At 35.0% G+C, this 24,500-nt stretch overlaps 1 protein-coding gene across 6 annotated transcripts in view; it reads right to left on the bottom strand.

The window, feature by feature from the left end:
* LOC134678357 (neprilysin-2) overlaps positions 1 to 19,357 on the bottom strand; it is a 58,063-nt gene extending 38,706 nt beyond the window's left edge. For 2 of the 6 annotated variants that reach the window (XM_063536906.1, XM_063536907.1), the window contains exons 1-2: positions 19,109 to 19,357; positions 6,515 to 6,568 (exon numbers count right to left, since the gene is read on the bottom strand). In XM_063536906.1, the coding sequence (XP_063392976.1) occupies positions 6,515 to 6,568; positions 19,109 to 19,119 (65 nt within the window). In that variant the 5' untranslated portion in view covers positions 19,120 to 19,357. Of the gene's footprint in view, positions 1 to 6,514; positions 6,569 to 19,059 lie in introns of all 6 variants that reach the window. The other 4 variants (XM_063536903.1, XM_063536902.1, XM_063536904.1 and 1 more) reach the window with 4 other exon arrangements.
* Between the last annotated feature and the right edge of the window lie 5,143 nt (positions 19,358 to 24,500).

Raw genomic sequence — 24,500 nt, 5'->3', positions numbered from 1 at the left:
AATTACGTTATTTTTACGCCACCCGCATGAATTGTTCGAGCCCTGAATATAAGTATTATATTATGTGAGGCTGCAAATTGACTGACCAATATCCAAATAGAAATATGTATAATCAAACGAAATGCAGTGATGTGTTGTCGTTGTAAACTCGCGCGGCGCGGCGGCCGGCGCGGCGGGAGCCGCAACTAACTCGTCTCGCAGCTCTCGAGGTTTAGATGTTTATTATGCAACCATTCACACCTTCAGCATTGTCGGCTAAAGGTCTTAATGTCATCTGACCGGTTCGACAAAGGTTCAATGTCTCGGACGGGTGACGGGTCAGCGAACCTTTTTGACCGTCCGCTTCCACAATAACATGTAGGTACATAATATTAATCTCTTTTAAAAATGTTGCAGTACGTAGCACAAATATCAACCGTATGGGTACCCATAATAACAAGAACTAGTATTTAATAGCGTCATCAGAATACAATAGATTTTTTTATATACCTTACGCATATTCATCTCCTTAATAGTTTATTTAACTGTTGCAGCAACTTTAAAACTAACACATGCTATTAAATAATGAAAGTCGACAAGTAATGTGACCATATTATAATAAAAAAACAAAGGAAAATCAAACCTACATAAATCAAAAGACAATCAAACGAAATTCAATGAAAAAAAACTACTTAAATTAACAAATTAGGCAGCATCTAAATTAGTGGATGAGCTCGTCAGAGAGCTTCAAAAGTATGTGGAAACTATTAAAGACAGTTCTGGCGCGTTGTTTTATCCGATGAGACTGTTGCAGATATTGATTCTATGTATATAAGAATCGGAATTAACTACTTTCCTCTGGTTTGAAACTAGGTAAACGAGCTAGACAGTTATTAAAGCATTAGTTAACGAGATAAAGAGAAGCGATCGCGGTCAGGTCGTACAAAGGATCATGTCGGTGGGCGATAGACGGCGCGGCAGTAACGGTGAGCCGCAGCGCAGGCGCAGGGCAGCGCAGCGCAGGACCGGCTCAAGGAAGGACTAACGTAACAGTATGGGATCAACCGTTATCTGTGATTGCAGTTACGTGTCAGGCTTATGAGGTCGGCGACCCCATCGATTATCCTCAGTATATCTATTGAAAACATCACTTATAACATGCTAATGTATTCTAACGTTACCAGATTTTTACATGAATAAATCAGGATTGTATCTGTATTATATGCAAATTTAATGCAAAGCAAGGGGCAGGTTTGCCGAAACCAAATATGAAGTAGGTATTTGCCCCGAATATTAAATGTGTGTATGTAGCAACTCATTAGCATCGACTACAATTCATCGAAAATTTAAAACGGACGTCTCATTTGTAAATATCCATTTGTCATTTCAGTTAGTATAGTGTCAGTATATAAGAAGAATTGTACGCCAAATATTTAAACTGTTTTGTTGTTTACAATAAAAACGAGGGTTTACAATGAAGACGAGAGTTCATGACAATTCTTTTAGTAACAATTTGATAGCTTGTTGTTAAATTAACTACCTATAAGATAATTTTTCAACGGAAATGAATTACACTATTTTCCAATTTTTTAATTAATAATAAATACTTAAAACATAATATATTGAATACGTACCTACTCGGTTTTGGCGCCACACGCGTATGTCGCGTATCTCAAAAATGAAGCGAGGAGGACTATTTTCAGCGGTTAAATGTAATTATAAATAATACCTACAGTTAGAGTTCCTCGAGCAGTCGCGGATTTGCAGTCTTTGCCGCCCTGGGCCCCAGCCTAGCCGGCACTAGCCGCCCCTTTCTCAGGAACCACTATCCTCGAGTTAAGAATTTTTTATTGGTTTCCTTCTTGAATGCTAATATTTTGTGAGATATTGGCCAAATACAAAACACTTTTTTTCTTTTTAATTGTTTATAACATTTCATTTTATATGAGCTAATAAACGCAGTCGTTTTAGGAGCAGTATTTCTTATTATCAATATTTTAAAATTCCGACTAGGCACTTAGCTAATTCTTCTGTTAACTCTAATTATTATTAGCTTAAACATCTTACCTAAAAATATTAATTACTTTTTTATACTACGCCAATAACAAACAAGTATCTCTAGCGGTCCAACATACAAGGAAAATGGGCAGTCTTATTTGAATTAATGGTAGGTAATAGAAATTAAAATTGGATTGTTTTGTTTTAAAATTGAACAAAACAAAACCACAGCAACTCTGTTCCATGTAACTATTGATTTAAATTACATTGGAGGTAATTTGTACTAGTAATTAGGACTAAGTAGCCCCAAGAGGATACAGATCACAGTTTGCCTGATGGTAACCTTAGCATATAGAGGCTTACAACTCCAAGGGTATCACATAACGTACGTACTACATAGATATTAGTTACCTTACAGACTCACAGCTGTAGTACTTATAAGTCTAGACTTGAGTAACTATTTACATACTAAATATGGAATAGACAGGGCAACTAAGTAATTCCTAAAGTAGGTATTAGGTACCTGCTTAATACTTAGTAACGCGACGCGACGTAGTCTTTTGTTTTAAACGACCAAAACAAGACATCAAGTAAAGTAGCACGTTCAGACAATTTCAGCACGTTAACTATGACGCCACGTGTTTATTTATCTTATAAGGTATATCAACATGCTAACTTGGCAGCAAGTAGAGATCGAAGCAACGTGAATGCTGAATATTTACAATGGTCGAAGGCCGCGATGATAGTTATCGAGCTGCTTGGCTGATTCCCTCTTTAAACTACGGCCCTTTGTTCTGCGGCCACAAGCGTGCATACATTATAGTAATATCATGAGATAACCTTTTATTGCTTATATGTACCTACTTGAGAATTCAATTGTTTATAGTACTTAAAAATACGGATGATTCATTTTTTTTAAATTAATATATTTAATATGGTTGAAACTCTATAAACGGAAAATACAGAGTCAATCAAGACATAACATTGAGGTGAATCAAAATGAATTTGTGATGTAACCCTTAAGAATTATTTACTCGTAAATACATTATACTTGTAGTTCGCAAATGTATATCAAAATCTATTAGAAATTAAGTCATTATTATTTATTAGTGCAGTCAGTCAAAGTAGCGGATTAGCTTAGCAAAAAGGGATGTTTTTATGTGTAGAACAAAGGGTCTAGCAGGCTAAGCGAACAAGAAGTGCCCCCAACGACGGATTTGGTCATTCTTTCAGGTGGTGTACTGGCAGGTCCTAAGAACTCTCTATGCTTAATATCAGTCCTCGATCTTCTTTTGTTTTCGAGTTATTCAGGATAATGTAAAATCATCAGTGTATCATTGAAAGTGTCATATTTTGTAAACCGTTCAAGTTAGATTAACCAAACAAAATTATATTTGACAACAATAAAATAGACTACAAAATGAATATGTTTAACCTGCATCATGTCCTTATACTTCATTATAAAAAAAAAACATTTTATTTTTCTTCTCATTATTTTTTATACTATTCGCGGAGGTACACCTACAAAAAAAATATGCATGAGTAGCCACTAATACCCACTATATACACATATAAAAATATTTGCATAAATCTTCGTGCGTCATGTCAAAAAAAAAAACATTATCGAACAAGGATCTCGGAAACGGCTCTAACGATTTCGATGAAATTTGCTATATGGGTGTTTTCAAGGACGATAAATTGATTTAGCTAGGTCTTATCTCTGGGAAAACGCGCATTTTTGAGTTTTTTTTATGTTTAGAGCCGTTTCCGAGATCCTTGTTCGATAATGTTTTTTTTTTGACATGACGCACGAAGATTTATGCAAATATTTTTATATGTGTATTTAGTGGGTATTAGTGGCTACTCATGCATATTTTTTTGTAGGTGTACCTCCGCGAATAGTATAAAAAATAATGAGAAGAAAAATAAAATGTTTTTTTTTTTTTATAATGAAGTATACTTAAGGACATGATGCAGGTTAAACATATTCATTTTGTAGTCTATTTTATTGTTGTCAAATATAATTTTGTTTGGTTAATCTAACTTGAACGGTTTACAAAATATGACACTTTCAATGATACACTGATGATTTTACATTATCCTGAATAACTCGAAAACAAAAGAAGATCGAGGACTGATATTAAGCATAGAGAGTTCTTAGGACCTGCCAGTACACCACCTGAAAGAATGACCAAATCCGTCGTTGGGGGCACTTCTTGTTCGCTTAGCCTGCTAGACCCTTTACTACGAGTATAATTCATAACAGGTACCTACTTTCGAAAGTGAACTGTAGAGAATTATCTCTAATTGGAAAAGTACTCCAGAGTCGCTGATACTTTTGGTGCGTTGTTTCATTCGTATTCGTATTCGTGTGTTGTTGTTTTGGTGTTTGTATTGATGCTGACTGTGCTAAAGGATTACATCGATAAATATATAATTAAACTATTCTGTTGATTTCTACGGATATATATGAATACGCTCAACACCGGCATTACCGGAATTTGTTTTATTAAGGATATCTCTGTGTATTATTTCCCAACTAACATACTTTTTCACAACATCAGTAATCGGCTTTAAGACGAAAATGGACGACTACGCGAATAATTTCCATTTTAAAATACAGGATAATACACACGTATGAATACACATGTTACGCGTGTACTATTATGTAAACGTAAATTGTATAAATTCCGGGATAATAATCCCATCATACAGTAGGTATACGTTTATTGGTACAGCTTTCATTGTATTTAATAAGTACCTAGTAATTGTATTGCATTAATTCAAAATGCATTTAAAGGTACAATACGGTTGACTGGCAAAAAATAATACTTTAAGGCATTCATTCCATTTCTTTGTATTACCTAAATTAGTGCAAAAATGGGCAATAAAATTTTTCTACTTCCCTTTTGGTTTATATATACGGCTGCCACTAGTTTGACACTGGCATATTCGCTAGCTTGTGCGTAACTTACTTTCGATGCATCTCACTCGTACTCGCATAGTAGTGTGTGTGTGTCAGCGCTATATATTAAATCGGCGGGATTCGGGAAAAGAATTAGAGATTTACTAGAATGAAATAGTAAAGATATGTGACGTTCCACGGCAAAAGGTACCTTATTCAAAACAGAATCATCAAGATTATTTCATTATTGGCGGAATACTTGTTAACTAATTTTTTTTAAGTAGGTTGGAAAATGCCATCTCATAATACTTAGGTGCCTAATGTACAAATGCACATGCAGATTTTAAGTAGTTACGTCCAATACTTCCACAGCAAAGTTTTTAATTTTTTCATCAAGTCTGAACTACTGGATTGTAATTTTTTTGCGAGTAAAATTAATGTATAAAAAATAGTTTCCTTTTATTTATTTCACGGTGCTAAAGGAAATAGGAAATAGATTTTATAATACCTACATATTTTAAGAAATAGGCACTGTGTGTTTAAAAGAATTAAATTATAATATTAATTAAAACTAACCATAAAAATTAAATTAAACTGACCAATCAGTGTGCGACTCGATCGAATTAATTTTTGCAAGTGAATGATTGAAGTGAATGATGTGTGATTGTGGGTATGTAATACATAACATACCGTGTGTGTGAGAAGAGAGAAAGTGGTTGTTTATGAACTGTTAGAAGTTCTTCTATATCCTCGTAAGAATGGGAGCTAAGCCGTGGAGAGATTTTTTTCCGAACTTCCCTAACAGTAAATTTTTTGAAGATTTTATACTGACTTTGTTATAGATAGAATTGGAATATGATCTTTAAGATATTAGTACTGCACCTTCGCATCTACGCCAATCAGGAAAAATATTGCTTTTACTTTGTCAATACTGTACTGACCAGTACGACAGGAAGCGGTTAACATGGGTGTGCTATTTATAATTAGTTTTTTCCACGAGGAAACAATCCTATTTGCATAGGGGGAGTTTGACATCACGGGTAAGTTCGGGCTCGACGGATACAACGGGCCGATTTATGAATTTCGACCACTCGATTTCGTGTTTCGTGTATTTCGTCAAATAATATCTCCACTACTAGGCATTTAAATTCTACTAATAGAATTGAAATCGAGTGGTCAATACCAATAGATTCCAAATTTCGATCGCTCGTATTTCGAAAATTAGCGTTTCACCGTTTTCCACCGATTTTCGAGTGACGAAATCGAGCGGTCAAAATTCAAAAATCGGCCCCCAGGTCGAGTAGAGTCTGTGAAGAGAAGAACCGTGAAATGTATAGGATCCAATACATTCTACGACTCTTCTCTTTCCGCACAGACTAGCTACAGTGAAGGTAACATTCCATTTCTAACCGCAGCTGCATTACTGTCAATTTTACTATGGAAATTGACAATGACAGCGACGCGTTCAGTACCGGTAGTGCAGCTGCGGTTAGAAATGGAATGTTACCATTACTTTATGTGCACGAACAGAGAAGTAAGGGAGACAATACAGGTTGATTCTAGTGTGTCCTTGTAAAATTCTATTCTAGTTAAATAATAGGTATAGGTAAATACAGCTTCTTTCTAACTTACTTGACGTTGTTTCTCATGTTGTTGAAATTTGTAGCAATGTATTCTCCGTCCGCACTGCAACAAAAAACTATATTTAGCACAATATAAGAAGAGTACTAGTTTACTAGTAAAGTTAGTAGGTACTGTAATAGATGAATTATTTTTTGATGAAGAGTATTTCTATAGATCGTATTCTGTTCAAAAAACAATTCTTACAATTACTCAATTGTAGCAATAGTAGACTCGATGACTAGCATAGGTTGTATGTCTGTCGTAGGGCTAAAAAATAAACCTAAGGAATAATTAACAACCAGTGAAATTACTTAATACCTGACTGTTTTTATTTAATCTATTTAGTAAAACGTTAAAAACGTACGATATAAGTTCACGGCGAAATAAGCAGACAAAACATAGGTATATGGCCTAAGATGCCTACAAGTTCAATCTTTAACAGGTACTCAATAATATTTAACTCACAAAGAACCTCGACTAAGGAAATTGCAGCCTAGATTGTAACCCGGCTACATCGGATATTGTTCAAGGAACCTTTCTGTTGGTCTTAGAGACAATTGTTCCTATAGGTCACTGCGATTGACGAATGTAATGCAATATCCACGTCATTTAGGTAGCTAATAACCCCAATGGAAACAATAGGTGCAATTGGGGCGCATTGGTAACGCATGACGGGTATAGATAACTATACTATTCGCTGTGCCGTAATAAGTAAGTAGTACCTAGATTAAATTGTTTTCATAGATCTGACGGCAACATAGAACCTATTAGTTACGTGTTAAACCATGCAGGAGTCCGCAGCAAGCCTAAATGAATTTCACCTTCCCATACTAACGGTTTTGTTCTCATTTTAAAACTACGTGTTGGTTTGTAATGAAACTTTGCACATACAAATGTTCTCATTACTTATAATTATTTAAATGAAAAATAAAAGTAAAATTCTAGCAACTGCAAGGTTACAGGTAAGTGACCAGATCCAGGGCAATGAGATGGCTGATATATCAGCATGTGATGCAAAATGAGCTGTTTCCTACTTTACTCCAGCTAACGCGTTCGTGAGCAGTTTCTGAGAATGTCAAAACGCTTACGCGCTGTTAGCGGGTTAATTGCGTAATTCTTTTGATGGTCGACTCCGGCTTGAAATGTTTAAATCAAATTCAAAATCTAACAAATGGCATTCTACTGCAAATCTATAGTCAAGTGAAACTAATAATCTAAGGCAGTTCTAGTGCTAAACAACTAAAAGTACAACTAAAACTACTTACGCAACCAAAACCAATCATAAGACACTTGAATCATAACCTCTTATTCTACTATAGGTACTCGTAGTATTAGTTGCGGTGGTCTATGATTATTGCATATTACAAATATTGAATATTAGCTATTATAGGTATTTAACAACCTAAATAATACCCTTTTAAGTTTTATAGTGTCCATTTAAAACATGACGAAAATTCGATTCTTGAAATTCGAAATAAAAACTAAGCGGATACACCTAGATAAAATATTCCCCATTGCGCAAACTTAGTTTTTAACATTTGCGTTCTATGCAAAAAAACCAGCACAAAACGGAACGACAAAAAACGAATAGTAGTTGCTTCACTAATTGATTCCCACATTAGTTAGCATGATATTAACTAAATCTTCAACAAGGTTTAGTTTAAATTATAGTTACAATGCCGCACAAAAACTTGCTCACTTTAGATACATTGATTGATAAGATGTATATTCTAAAATCTATGACAATTTCTTGTTTCGAATTTGACAAGTAAATAAACGAGATCAAAAAAAGACGTTCATTGAATTCAGTGACCGCAAAACATATATTTTACCTATCAAAATATACAGGTTGGTATTTCTAGAGACTGAGCTGAAAGGATAATGTTATCCAATAGGTAGTTATTATAATCGTAAAGCCGGATTAAAAAGTAAAACGAAAACATTAAATTGAAATATTTTTATATCAGTGACAACCCCACAAAGTTATTTACATTTAAAATTGAGACTTGTCATGTCAGTCATTGGAGCTACTTGCTAGGGTTAAAACATACAGATTTGTGCACAAATGTTTAACAAACTGTATCTCAAAAACGGTTAAAAATATTAACGGGATTAATAAGTAAAAATAAAGTACGCAGCCTAAACTATTTTGCCCTCCTAAGCTAAAAGGACGTATTTGCAATGAAAATTTAATGCAAATACCGCTTTTTAGCTTAGAAGGCTTTTTTTAGGGACCGCTGATATATATACTAATGCAGCCTATGAGTTGCTAGTAGTATATAAATAAATATGGTGTTATTATTTCGTTGAGTAAAAGCGGTGGTGAAATCGCCTGGTCGTGTCCAGTTTTCCCGTCCGCCGGGATAACGCGAGCGAGCTGACCGGCGGAACTCACCTCGACTATTTTGCTTTAAATGGTATTCGAAGGCGCGAAAACAGTAATAATTGTAGTAAGTAATGAGCAGTTTACAGCATTACAGCATTACAGCAACATCTACGGTTAAATTATTGTTAATCTTTAAACAAGTTACAATTATATAATACTAATCAAATTAAGATAAATAAACCAGAGGAAACGTCGATGGGAGTACCTAGCCTAGTACTGAATATACTGATATTCAAAATTAAGAAGAGTAAACTAACAGCTGTTAAAAAAGTTGCAATAAGCTCCCTAATTGATGATTGAACAGGTGTAGAGGCACGTACATAAATAAAAGTATGACAGTACTGTAGCTAGTAATAACTTATGAAAAGATGTCATGGGTCATGGAATACAAGTCCGCAATAGTAAGTTTATTCTTTTTAATTCTGACAGCGTCTAACATTACCCGTTGACAATGAAAACGCTGTTTTCCCCTGCTGCAACTCTGCAACAGCAACGCTGCCGCAGTCGCAATCCGACCACACATGACGTTGTTCTTTAATTTTTATGCCTTATATTTATTGTATTATGTTTTGTTCTTGACAATGGTAGTTATAAATAGCTGTGAGCTGACAAGCATTAAATAGCGCTATCTGCAATAACGGTTATTCTCTATTTACTTGTCTCTGAAGAACCTTACAAATTCATTATTTTAAATGTTTTAATATAATGTGTAAGAGGATCACCCTGAGAGTATACCCTATGCAGATAGACAACTGTTCAATTATTGTGTTACCTTTACCGATACAAGTAAAGAATGTGTAAAGAATGCATGTTAATCGGACAGAAACTACGAGCATGTCTACGTATATGCATTGAAGCAGCGAAACAAAATACCTAACGAAAATATAAAGTATTAAACTGACTCAATCTGTTCAGTAGGTAGCCACTATCAATGCTTTTATAGTCAGAATGGAAACAAATCAATATTCAATAACCATAAACGTCATTCAATTGAGTTTTAATCGAACAGATGGTACTCCACGTCTTGGCCGTGACGCAGTCCCGGAGATCATTGCTGAAATAAGGTCGGTAAGACGCGGTGGCTTCTACAGACAGCAACAACAGGCTAGAGGCCGGTGCGAACACTGCGAACTGTTTCCGTGCTATGGTTTCGGTAAAATGATGGTCGCTATTTTTGTTTTTGATGTACACATATCATTCTTTCACCGTGGACCAAACTATCAACGTCAAGCGATTAATAAGCATTGAATGGGCAATAATTTTAGCTTATTTAATATATTCATTATAAGTAACCTTGACCTTGTTTTCCCCAAATTTGCGTTTCAAATTCAGTGGGTAAATAGTTTTACAAGGTGTCAAAGTTGTTGTTTAATCCCTCGTGATAATATTGAAACCTAAAAATCTAGAATATATTTTGCTGAAGCGATCGACATCAAAATCAAAGTGATATGTTAAGATTTAGTTAGTGAAGAACGTTTTCTCCCGATATGGAAACTGGATGAAAAAAGTACCTTTTTTCAGGTGCTAGACTTTCCTCTTAAGAGGGCGTGTAAAGTCAGGAAATTACAAAGGAACAAAAATTACGAGGCGCCGCGCGAAACTTGCGGCGGAAGATTTGAAGATCGCGCGGGTTTTCACGTTTTACCGCAATAAGGGTAACGTTCCATTTCCAACGACAGCTGCACTGTCAATTTTACTATGGAAATTGACAATGACAGCGACGCTTTCAGTACCGGTAGTGCAGCTGCGGAAATGGAATGTTACCATAACTCTGAAAGTTATACGCTGGTCAAATCCCTCGGATATAATATATCCACTACTCCACTAGCTATTTGTGTACTAAAATTATACGGCTATATGGAATGCATGGTAACGATATACAATTGAAAATTTGTGATTTTTTTCTATCGAGCCAACCTTTTAAAGTTTTTCTTGGAATCTGTCCTCGGACATATAGTCTACCTCCCGTATGAATTTTCTCATTGCAATTGCCCTTGATTAAAACGTGCAAAATTTCAAAATAAAAATCTACTATTTTGCGGTAACCCGCCCTCTAACCCGTTCATCGCTAATCACGACACGTTTTCATTTTGCCTACTACGAAGCATTTCTGATACATACCGGGAAACCCATGGTAACGTGTTAACGGTAAGTTACACCTACATATGTGCTTAAGTAGGTACAATTTTCGATGTAACAGATAAAACCTCAAAAGGAAAGAATTAAATTGATTAAAATCACTTTGTAGACTTCACGCCCTCCCACAGTAATATACACGTATGTATCAAACTCGCACCTAATACATAATATGAAGTCTTGCAACTGAAGAACGAATTTGTTCGTGTTACGTTCACAAAAGAATGTTTTTGTTGACAAGACAGCAACATGGATTGTCGAGGTGTTCAAGATTAAGACAAAATTTCTATGTTTGTGAAACAATTGTGAAACAAATTCTCTTACCTAATATTAATCTCAAGATGGCTGTAAATAATATGAGTATACCCTGTTTTAGGGTTTTAAATCGATATCTATATATTTTCGAAGTAACAGGTAAAACCTCAAAGGGAAAGAATTAAATTGATTAAACTCACATTGTAGACTTCACGTCCTCCCAAAGTAATATACACGTATGTATCCAACTCGCACCTAATAATATGACTTATTATGAACACTATGTGCAGAATTCTCAATAAAAAAAAAAGTCTGACAGCGGGAGGTCACAATCTCACAATTCATGTTGTCACCGTAAACGCATGACACTTTCCTTTTCTCGTTCGCTGGACCGTGCCTTAATTAGGTCGCATGCCATTTATGCTCTTACCGGGATTCGATCTCAGCCACGCAATACTTAGTTATCAGTTTCATTTATGGTATCTTAATAGGGTCATAAAAAAGGAAATTAGGATACACGTTTAAGGAAAATTAGTTTTCAAGTAAATACAGCCAGTATGATGTACTCGTAGTCTTGATCTGAGCGTGCTTGAACAATGTGTGATATGTGGTGGCATTAACTAGGTGCCTACTTATTTGAAATAACGCAAGAAGACATTTGCGTTCGTTTTACGGACAAACAATATTCGAACTGACACGGAGTTTCATTATAAATATCGATTTGTTATAATACCTATTAATTTTTTGATAAAGCAAAAACACATTTCCTAAACGAATTACGCCATATAGTTACCATAAATGTACCACCGGAACCGGAATACGTAAGGCGGAATCCCAAAAACACCCTGTTGGTTTTATTTTTTCGAGTATGTCATTTTCGCGCAGCGTCTTGTAACGTCGTTGAATAAATAACAAAATAAAAATATATAAATAATAAATAAACGTCGGGCTTAGTGCGCATCAACATCACTGTAATGCGCAATAATAGGTACACTATTCCGGTTTTTAATCTCATGATGCCTCGTGGCATTGTAAGTGGCGATCATTTCAATCAATAGAAAACTTGTAGCCAGTCGATAAACTAGCTTGCAACCAACAGGTTTTTAGGGTTCTGTAGACAGGTGAAACCCTTAATAGTCTCTCCATGTCCGTCAGCCTGTCAGCGGCGTAGCTCACTGACCGTTAGTGCTAGAAAACTGAAATTTGGCATGGCTATACAAATCAAACACGCTGGCAGTGGCAAGTAAAAAGAAGAAAACAAAACATTTGGACACCTCCTATATGTAAAATGGGCATTTATATTTTGCCTCTAAACCATATGATATGGGTAGTCATTGGATATGTTTTCCAAAAAGAATAGGGGTTCTTCTAAAAAACATTTTTATTAAAACAAATGTTTTCGCAATGAAAAAGAAAACCCCAACCCTAAAACTTTTCAACCGTGGGTCCAAAATTAATGAAAAAAATAATGTTTAATAAAGACTGAGCTAATGCAACAAGTCTCCCCTAAGAAGGACCTAAGAAGGTCTTTCTTAGGAGAAAGATAGGTACTAAGAAGTACCTAAGTAAAAAGACGTACAAGTGCTGCAAAATATGACCGACAGGTAGCTACGGAAATAATCATAATTTCATATTTATGTAATAAGATGCAAAAATATTTTATGATGGTGTATATTCCAATTATTCCGATGATATCAAAACCAAAACGGGAATATCAAAACCAAAATGACGTACAAATTACCTCAGACGTTTCAAGCGCATTAGGTATATTTATTGGATTGAAATAAAGAAGTCTGAAAACACATGCAGCTGTAGGTAGATAGGTATTATTATTTTTTATTATTTATTCAGGTAATTACAACACAATATCTAAGCTTAATTACAAAAGTATCGTTAAACCAGTAGGTTTGTCTCGATACTCCATCCGCGGTAGATTTTATACAACAGTAGAATATATTTTAGTATATGGATTGTTGATTCTTACATAATGGGCAATGAGTGAATATCAAATATTATAAAGCGGTGAATTTAAGCTGATTTTCCGGTTAGAGACGGCAAGCTTCTCGAATATTAATGAGTTAACTGTACCAACATAAAAATATTTCCAGTTAAAAACAGAATTTTCTAAGAAAAAGATATTCAACGGATAGCAACGGAATACTATAAAAAAGAGTACCGTAAAATGAGGTGAGTATGGACAAAACTGACATTCAAGCCTCGATAAAACTTTATTTTTATATTTAGCAAACTGATTTTTATACATAATAAATTTTCCAATCGTTTGAATTGTAGTTTTTTTATGATTTTGTGTAGTTCCATTTCATAACTTTAGAGATAAACACTAAATAGTAGGAAGTCTCAGCTCAGCCCGTAGTTGGGGTGAGGAGGGATTTCCTACTAAGGTGATTTTTTAATCGACACTTTGTGATTATGAACATTATAATAGCTATTCCTCCTCACTCCATTCATAACCCAACTGCCCTCGTAATCCCTACTCACCCCATTTTATATAGGTATAGGTAGCATTTTGTATAGATAGTTATAGCTCGTAATTTACTTACAGTCTTCTCTATAAGTTAGTTACAATTTTCAGACCTTATGCATCTACTTGCTCTTTGTACGATGGCATTATAAAGTATTCGTTATTGTATTATATGTAGGTAAGTGTCTACACCTGTTATTTGATTTACCGAGAAATTATTCTAAAAATTGGGTCCAGGTGGGTACCTCTACCTACCTACGTACAATACGTTAAAACAAATAATTTGTTATATTGATGGGTAATATTTGGTCATTGGTTGTTTTTTTGTAACTTTTATTCATTTGTTTTCCTAAAAACAATGAAATTGAGCTTAAAGTGGGGGGAAGAGGGGGAACCACGGAAACACTTGACAAATAGTTTGAGCTACATGCATGCCGTGCATGAAAGAGCTTAATTATTAATTAATAATATATAAAAAAAAATGTGATGATTGTATTTTCTAGGGTTTTTTTATTGATTCTCCATTTATTAATTCTAAATACTTATGGAGAAAGTTTTATTATGACAATGTTTATTTACCCTCTAAATTACATAACGAGGGAGGTATACAAAACCCTCCGGTTGGCCCGCTCTGGAGCCTGCAGCACTCGGCTTTAACATTACAACGTATTCTCCATATGAATGTCCCATTTCAGATTTCGTTTTGTTCGGTCTAAGCTCGGGATTCCCTGGAGTCTAACCGCAATCAATAAGTATGAGCAGGATTTATTATTTATTTACCCTCCCTCGTATTTTGCTTGCAGGTACATAACATAGTGTTTCGTATGAATAGATTTTAGGAAATATACCTAGAATCACAAATGACATAGGTACTTATCAATTTTGTAGGTACTATTTGGTACTATTTACTAAAAGATTATTTAGCTGTACATTTTTTTATCGTCTCCATCATATACTACTGAATATCTTAATGTCAAACTCTACTATAAATTAAAATACATATTGGGTTGTTTGGCTCACTACTTTTTTATAGTTCAAACTACCTAATAGAAGCTTTGTTCAGATACTTGTGAGCCTGGCCACGCCGATATATACATAAAAAGCGATATATATATGGCGACTAATACATAAAAAGTTTTTGGCAAAAATTTCATTTTTGGGACAAGCTTTTGTCGCTGACTGTACTTTTCTTTCCACAGGCAACTAATACTCATCGAGACGATCCTAAAAACCCCAAACACAATTAGGTTTCGTTGTTTTATCACAGAGTTCCTATGGCCACCTCCTGTCTCCATCATCAGATCAGTTCGATGGTACCATAATATTGCATTGTCATCCGATTGATACATGCATGCAAAATTTCAGCTCGATCGGAAACCGGGAAGTGGATCAAATTTAACTTGCAAGATTTGATTACACACAGACAGACAGACAACGGTCAAGTGAAACTAAATAAAATCTTTAATTCCGACGTTTCAGCTGAGTTGCACCAGAACTAAAGGAATTAAAGGTAAAAACAATGAAATTATATCGCGGTAGACCCGTTTGTGTAATTAAATATGTGTACAAAACGCGAGAGTTTAAAGTGTTATAAAGTGTTAAATAATAGCTTCTAATTATTACATAGCTCTACTTCCAGTATAGTTAACTTGTGTAGTATACATATAAACATTTTCCTATTCAAACTACAAAGCAAGACGTCATGAGTTAATATTTAATTCTTTATTTAAGAACTTAAAACAAATTAATTAAAATATAATATGACTAAATATAAACTACCTAAGTAATTAATAAAATCTAATAAAGCAAAATAAAACGCCCACCTTATGAAAAGTCCCTCAGGAAGTCTGTTTAAAAATCAAGACTATTTAGAAATGGTTGTTGTACATGCCAGAAAGATGTTGCTTTAATAGGACACTGCTGTTTTTACTGCCGACGTCCACACGCATTTTACGATGATGGGATGGATTGCTCTCGGAAAATATAGACATTTTTATGGTCGAGTAGAGGTGTAAATATGACGCAGGCAAGCCAGGAGCTATGGAGCGTAGTCGTAAGGTCATCAACGGAAGAGTGTCTCGACTCGGATCGCCGCACTTGTCATTATCAGAATCCACAAACTTTGTATCTCAATGATCAAATAAATATCAGGCAAACTACAAAAATGGGTGAACTAACTTTTACGCAGTAATAATGAGCATTAACCAGTTTTTCTCGGTAAAAAAACCCACACCACGACTGCTTGACTGTGATTGTTAGGCTTTCTACCTAATCATTAAAATGTTCAGTAGGTGGCGTGCGTTTCAAAAGGCTTTTAGTAATACCTTAATAATGAGTACTTTTTTCACCCGAAAGTGAAAATACATATGTTAGGATAATTAGGAGTCTATGTATTATACTCCTAATTATCGACAAACTGCTTATTTATCATGATTAATTGCTTATTAGGTAGGTATTATCATTTTTATGATACGGAAACTGCCTGTCTTCTATAAAGCCTTTGTGTACCTATGCTACACCTAATGTACCTAGGTATGTCTGTTATCTACATATAATGTCCCTAAACTACGAATGTGGTCACGTTTAGCATTTTGCTCACGTTTTAATTCAAGAGACTGGTCATGTTATTCTAACTTGGCGAGAAATTTATCGGAACTAGTTTTGTCTACTCTCTTGGAGGATTAGCCCGCCCACGCTCGCTCGGCAAGTCGGCTGTTATAGGGCCCCCCCACATCTAGCGTCTTTCGAGCGTCGGCGTCTACAACTCTATGGCCGCTGCTCGACGCAACGCCGACGCAACGTCGACGCAACTGCGCAGCGACGTCATTTTCCATAGCGCTGACCAGACGCCGACAGACGCCGACGCTCGAAAGACGCTAGATGTGGGGGGGCCCATAGGAATCCATTTGCAGATAATCGTCGAGAATAGAGCTTGTTACTTCATGGTGAAACTAATGTAAAATAATGCTACTAAATATGGAGTTAATAGTTCGTCTAAGAAATTCTGACGTGACAAAGTATTGAAAATTAAATTAACATGTTTCACACGCGTTTTTGATGTCAATAGGTTTGTAAATAATTTATTTTATATTAATGTAGTAAACTAGCCTATTGTGATATTAAAATAGGTGATAAAAACAATAAATACATACTCGTAGTAATAGTCACTACATGCTACCCTTCAGAGGTCAGATGTACTTACTAAAAGCACTGTTGGCTAATACCTATTTAAAGTCCAGTGACATTTCGGTTTCTTTAATTTAGACATAAAAATAGAAAATAAATGATTTTTGATTTCTAATTAATATTACCTACTTAAGTTAGTACCGAATATGATCATTGAAAATAACTGTCCATTAGATTTATGGCAAAATCAGAATTGAAGTAGGTAAGATGTGTCTACAGCATCGACGGTCACTTCAATCATATCGTAGCCAGGGCCAGGGCACACTGCACGTACGCTTCGCATACGTTAAAAGGAGAGTGAAGGAAAATAAACAAACCCTTTTAGATAAAAAGCTTTCGGGGGCTAACGTTTCTTACTTCGTGGTTTTTAATTAATTAACAAAATTGTTACAAAGATTTTCTTTCTTCGTTGATAAATAAAATTATCTAAAAGAAAAATAACAAAATCTATTAAGTTCAAAGGTAAACGCTATCCCTATCCTCGTCAATCTCGCCAGTATCCGGAAGACTTCACCTTCAACTGTAGTTAATATTTATAAACTCCCCGAAGCCTGGGTTTCGAAACAGCAGCTGAAGATACCTACTACCGGAATAGTTACGACTAGATATTAAATATCTTCATAAACACTGATGTGTTAGCCAAGTCTTTTGACATGAATAAAATAAGTTTCAATTTTATTAATATAGATTAAAGCCAGAAATTAATTAGTCCGAGTCACTTTAATTAACTATTAAGTATAGTAAGTATAGTAAGACTCCACAGTCAAACAAAATGTAGTTTTGTGGAGCATTGTCCTTAACAAAAAAGTTGTAACTTCTTGTATAATAATTAACTAAATAAATAAACCTCATCTTCATTTTTACATTCATCAGTGCAGCTTTTAGAAATATAAACGGTGTGACATCAACATGTAATTTTTTTATACTTCCCGTCAAGCTTAGTCAAGTGTTAAATAATACCGTAGCTAAATGCAAAGCCTAATATATATATTGTAGGTATGAGTAGTTAGGGATATGGACCTAAGTATATTATGTATACAAACATGCATTTAGTGATCAAGTTTTTCACTGTTGATAAGGCACTCGTCTACACAATCCACAGGATCCATTGGAACAAAAGTTTTTGACAGCATGGCTTTTGAAAGCACATGCATGATATTCACTATTTGTATTGCGAGAACAAAGTCAAATTATGTAAGTACATAAGGTGATAACATTTTTAAAAGCGTGTATTGATGTTATATACGTCCGCCTGCAAATTGTAATTATTAGCTAACTGATTTGTCTCAAAATCGGCTCAGTGACGCTCAATTAATCAGTAAGTAAAAAACAGATAAGTTAACAATATTATTTAGGCATAATGAATATAATACGGTTATCAGTTAAAAATATACGCAAGTGTGTAGGTAAGTTTATTCGGCCTCAAAGGCAAAAACATGAACAATATTGTTTATATTTATTTGGTTCTTTACTATTAATTACTTGCTTGGATAGATAATAAAGTAGGTACAGTATCATTTCGTCAACTGCTACGTAATTCGAATTACTTTAATATATCATATAAATAAAGTAAACTAATTTAGGTTTCGCATCATACGAAGAGCTCACACCTCTCACTTAGTAAGTAGTACTTTAGCAATACTAGCCTCACCAACCTAGGTTTACCACTTAATTAAGGCAATTGACTGATAAGGATGTTGGAAGTTATTATGGTTTACTAGTAGAAGGCCTGGCTGCGTGCGACTAATTTGTATATATTAGTATAAGTGAATTAAAATTAAATACTTGATTTATTCCCAAAATTAAGTTTTCTATTAGAAATCCACCGTGCAACTTCTTTACCAAACGCCTGTCAAAAGTGGTGGACCCATAGTTAAACAATTAAGTCGAAGACATACTGCAGGGCTAACGTAGATGAAAATAGATGTAATAATTATATTATTACTATATAAAAGACACCTACGCAGACATTGTCAGTTAGCTAATTTTCTATTGTCTTAACATCAAATAACTAAAAGTAACTATAACTCAAAAACAACTCGTAAATCGCAAAGCACAACGTCAAAACACTTAGCACTTCCAAATAAAACCGCAGATTTATGAACTTACCTCATTGAAGTAGTGTCCGTTTGTTTATTTTTGTTGTTAGAACACTTACGAGGGCGACATGCGGCGACGGGCGAGCGCGGCGCGAGTGACGGGCGGCGCGACCGAGCGACGTTCACAGTCTACGCCTTGCGTGATGAGACTGAACGGTCAGGGAAACTACCGCCGGTTGAGGAAAGCGCGGACCGAACTCTGTCTAGGAGGCGGCTCCGAGCTCACCTGCCTGCTTGCGAGAGTTGCGAGTAGTCGAGGAAGCGGCCGCTGCTGCGCTGTCGACTGCGGCCGACTGAGTCACGCGCCAACCACACCATCACTTTTATATGCCGAGCCCCTTCTCGGGCTTGTTACTTACACAGGTTTGCTTTTCCATGAGAGCCTGTGGGACCAGGAATGTGCAACAGCGACTTGTGAGCCGGAGCCTCCGTTATTACCGCTCCCCGCTCTCTCGTCGCAGTCTCCTTACAATTTCCTGTCACAATTGCAAAATGTAATACTTAAACTATCCTTACCACGACTTGCCTATATTCATATTTACATTAACAGTTACGGAAAAACTGGAACAAGTACCAACTTTACGTCCGAACAGTAAATGTATACAGGCACTTATCGAGACTATTCCCTTTCAACAATTTTTCAATACCTACCTGCAAACGTGTGGGAAGAAAACATGCGCTAGAGATTTTTATTTAAGTGTACACGACAATGTTTTCTTAAACGATCGCAAACACAAAGTAAATACTCATTCTCATTTGCTATGCTCCATTTTAAGTAAAAATTCAATATACTGAAGTTATTTTTTACTTCTTTACTCAATGCTTGTCAAAACTTGCCCAATTGTGTTATAAGCAGCAGGTGTAAATGGTTTAGTTAGGGTACCGTAGCCGCATCTGCAAAAATGTAACAATAACAGTTCCATAACATCTGAAACAAAAAAAAATTAGCAAAATGCACAAGTCAACAGACATCATCTTTCATCCCCGGCTTCGGCTCCTATTACGAGTAAGTAACGTACCGGCAAGGTGCCGGGTGGTAGAGGCAGCGTTGATATATTTACGTGTGTCTTATGTAAACCTACCCCCTAAACCTAAACCTACTTTTGTACGGGCGCTACTTTACTCGATATTCCTAAAATCAAATATGTTATGTACCTATCCTGACCGACTATTGGCCAAGTCGCAATTTATGGTCAAACAAAAATAAAAAAGTTAAAGATTGCAGTCTCGATTAACTAAACGCGACAAGAACACATTATACACACATTCGTTTTTTTTGCATTAGAAATAAGGTAAGCAATCTTGATGTGTCTTTTAATTGAAAAACACATTATAAAAATAAGTTACGGCAAATATATGTAACAATTATGAATCTAATACGATCATTTATATTCTTCTGCTTTCATAAATGATAGTTACTGATTTTTAATAAGCGTTTTTCAATTAAAAGACATGCCAAAATCGCTTACCTTCTTCCAAGTTCTTCCTAATGCTAAAAAAAATGAACTATACATCGTCGCGGGCCAAATTTTTAAAATGTTTTAGCGTCGATGTGAAATGTAGTGTCAAGTCCTCGACCACAACTTTGCTGTCTGAAATCGTAAACAAATTTATTTGACGAGATATAAATTTCACGATTTTTAAAGGTAAGTAGTTCAAGTGATATATTTAGGTAAGTATCTACATTATAATTTAACGCTGACATAATTAATAGTCATAACAGAGCTAATTGTAGAATCGAATAATAAGTTTCTAGGGAAAGAAAACATAATACCAATCATACGAAGCCTGTTCAATACTTAAATAATGGCAACCACGATATCTTTACCATTTTTAGGGTTCCGTACCCAAAGGGTAAAACGGGACCCTATTACTAAGACTTCGCTGTCCGTCCGTCCGTCCGTCCGTCTGTCACCAGGCTGTATCTCACGAACGGTAATAGCTAGACAGTTGAAATTTTCACAGATGATGTATTTCTGTTGCCGCTATAACAACAAATACTAAAAACAGAATAATATAAAGATTCGAATGGGGCTCCCATACAACAAACGTGATTTTTGACCAAAGTTAAGCAACGTCGGGAGTGGTCAGTACTTGGATGGGTAACCGTTTTTTTTTGCTTTTTTTGTTTTTTTTTTTTGCATTATGGCACGGAACCCTTCGTGCGCGAGTCCGACTCGCACTTGCCCGGTTTTTTGCAGCACATTTGAGAATAAGCATTTACTATTTGACTCAGCTCAGCACGGCTGTAATGAAATTTGTTGGCTTAGTAATATTATTTAGACTTGTTAAACGAACCTCCAAGGTCAAAATTAATATTATACTTAGCCTACAAATGCCTCCATTCCCCGCCTCGACAATAACATACTTTTATGTTACGTTTGGTACCTACAATCAGATCAATTGTATGTATCTAATTTATACTTTTTACTAGTTCTCCAAAGAGCGTTTTGTTAGATGAATAAATGAAAAACATTTATAAAGATCATGAAGCATAAATTAACAATAATAAAAATAAGTGATATAGTACCTTCTACTCATTTTCTATTTATTCGGCCCTATTCATTTCGCAAGATACACAAAAAAGTACCCATATCAGTAAGTATACATACTATTGCAGTTGTCTATAAATAATTAATAAAAGTAAAACTGATGAACTGACTTATACTATGACTTTATACAAAGTATATTACTTATAAGTGAGTGATATAATTAAAATTATGAATTGTGTTTATTATTGTTCAATTTCGGAATTTTTTGTATATTCTTTTGGACGCCGCCGACCGCTTACGCCCGGCCCGTAACCTATATTACTAATACCGGTATTATTCGGACTGTCCTTCGCCAATAATCAGTGCTTTAACCATTGTTTTATGATTCTTACCTAATCTAATCGGAAACCACGGCCTCTGTCACTCGTACGTAGGCTCAAGGACATGTGCGTATACTTCCAGCTCTCACATACGGTGCTCTTACCAGTGGCGGATTTGCAGTCTTTGCCGCCCTAGGCCCCAAGCCTTGTAGCCGCCCCTTTCTCAGCATAAGCACCCATCATATTGACTACATTTAGATCAGGCAACGGAAAGATATATTATAGAGGGAAATGCTTGGGACACATTTTTTACTTAGTAACTTTTTTGGACTCGTTAGGAGGTGAACATATCAAAAGTTGGGGGGTTTGGTTTGAAGGTCACTTTTTTCGGTTTTTCGCTTATTATATCTTAGAAACTATACGTCCTTGTGACATGATCATAGGAACATAGGTTTTATGAAAAAAATAAGCAGATACTTATTCATTTTAAGTGACAGTTTTACCAATAACATTGACTTTCATGTACCTACAAAAACATTAAAAACTATTTTCTTGAATAACTGCTAAGCTATTTATCCTAAAATTATAAAAAAAATCTGAGATTCTTACAATGAGCTCTTTGATTTGATATGTAACACGATATAGTTTGGAAAACTTTATTTTTAAATTTTCTCATTTACCCCCCAAAATATGGAGGCCATATTTAAAATTCATTTTCATCACACTCGCTCAGTAAATATGGAATTGCACGTAGGCGTAGCGGGAGTTATAGAAAATTCGTTTTCCCTAGGGAGTTATGAAGTTTCTAGTGCCATAATTAACAGTTTTTTGTCTTTAGGTATTTAATGTTCCTACCTACCTATTAACATAGGTATTTTTCAGACCATTCGTTTTAAAGTAACAATCGTAAAGTAAGTATTTGATCCCTTTAGTTTTGCTAAAAAAATAGTCTCGTAAGAGTAAGCAAATACCTAGCAAGAACCACAAAACAAACCTGAGACGATACGAGAGGTATTAATAAAATCAAATTAACTACGTACAATCGTACATAAACGAATGTTTCGCCCACGCGGCGGCTTAATATAAACATAAAATTAACCATATAGAGACTGACATAACATAAGTTTAAGGATACAGAATATAATGACGTTATTGACATTGTACAAAACATAATCTGTGAAACTGTGGACAAGTAAGTATGATAAATAATAATATGAATAAGTATTATAAATAAACATACAATGCCACTTATTCGGTCCGGTAAAAATAAAACATGGGTAATTGTGTAAGGTTTCATGCTGAACATTCAAACAACATGAATGAATTGTCTGTTGGTGCACGGAGCGCGTACGCACGCGGCACGCGGGATTCATTGTAGGTAAAATCTGTCGCCCACTTCCGCGTCAGTTAGCGTTGCTCATACTATTTTTCTTTTACCCGCTCACCCGCTTTGTGCAACCGCGCCAGCGAGCTGAACCCTTAATAAATAATTAACTATTAATATATGTTAATATCTAATGAGGACATTGATATTTCAACAACCAACATATACGTATTACTTAATATTTATAATATACTTAATATGTGTAACAAACAACATACTTATGTATATAGAGAATAGAACAAAGTGAGAAAGTGTCATTATAAATGTCATTTACTAAAATATAGGTACATACAACGCCATTCATGTCAGAAGCATTACAATTAAAATCTAAAGACATAAGAACACTACCTTTCCAACATAATTTACATAATCAGCAAGCCTAATTCAATACATTGTGCATTAGTTAGGTACAAAATCGTTACATAATGAATAATCATTAGGAATCCCTATTATGTCGGGCCATAACTCTAGCGTTGGTATTTCAAGTAGGATCTTTATATTTTAGACTGAGACCAAAAGTATACAATAATTATTAATAATTAACAATAACTTAATATCTATTCAATTACTAATTAGTAATTACCTATCATCGGTAGACTCATCGTTATCATCATAATTAAGTAGTATCAATTATAAAATGGAAGCTATATTTACCTTTGATGTTTTATCCTTATTACACCACCTAGAATTAAAAGGTGGAAGTAATAAGGATAAAACTTGAGACGACAATTTGCTTGTTTTTTAACCGACTTCCAAATCCCAAAGGAGGAGGTTATCAATTCGGTTGTATGTTTTTTTTTATTTTTATTTTTATTTTTTTTATTTTTTTTATTTTTATTTTTATTTTTTATGTTTGTTACTCCATATCTCCGTCATTACTGGACCGATTTTGAAAATTATTTTTTTGATTGTATGTATATGCATACAGATTGGTCCCGTTTTTGTCAAAATCCAGTTCTGATGATGGGATCCATGAGGAATCGACAGAACTCCTCAAATCTTAAAGGCATACATATGGTGATTTTTGTGTTTTTATCAACAAATCAAGCATATTCATTCAAAAACGTGACATTTGATGAAATGGAACTGCTGATGATGATCAGAACGGAACTCTTCAACGACGCATAGTTCACCTTTGGCGATTTGTCCTCTTCGTTATGTTTGTTAAGCAAGTTAAGTTTTTAAGCCACAATTTTGTCAAGCTTGAGTTCTGATGATGGGATCCATGAGAAATCGAGGGAACTCCTCAAATTTT

The sequence above is a fragment of the Cydia fagiglandana genome, chromosome Z (genome assembly GCF_963556715.1).
Source record: "Cydia fagiglandana chromosome Z, ilCydFagi1.1, whole genome shotgun sequence".
Taxonomy (NCBI): Eukaryota; Metazoa; Arthropoda; class Insecta; order Lepidoptera; family Tortricidae; genus Cydia; species Cydia fagiglandana.
This window is presented reverse-complemented; position numbering and strand designations above follow the sequence as displayed.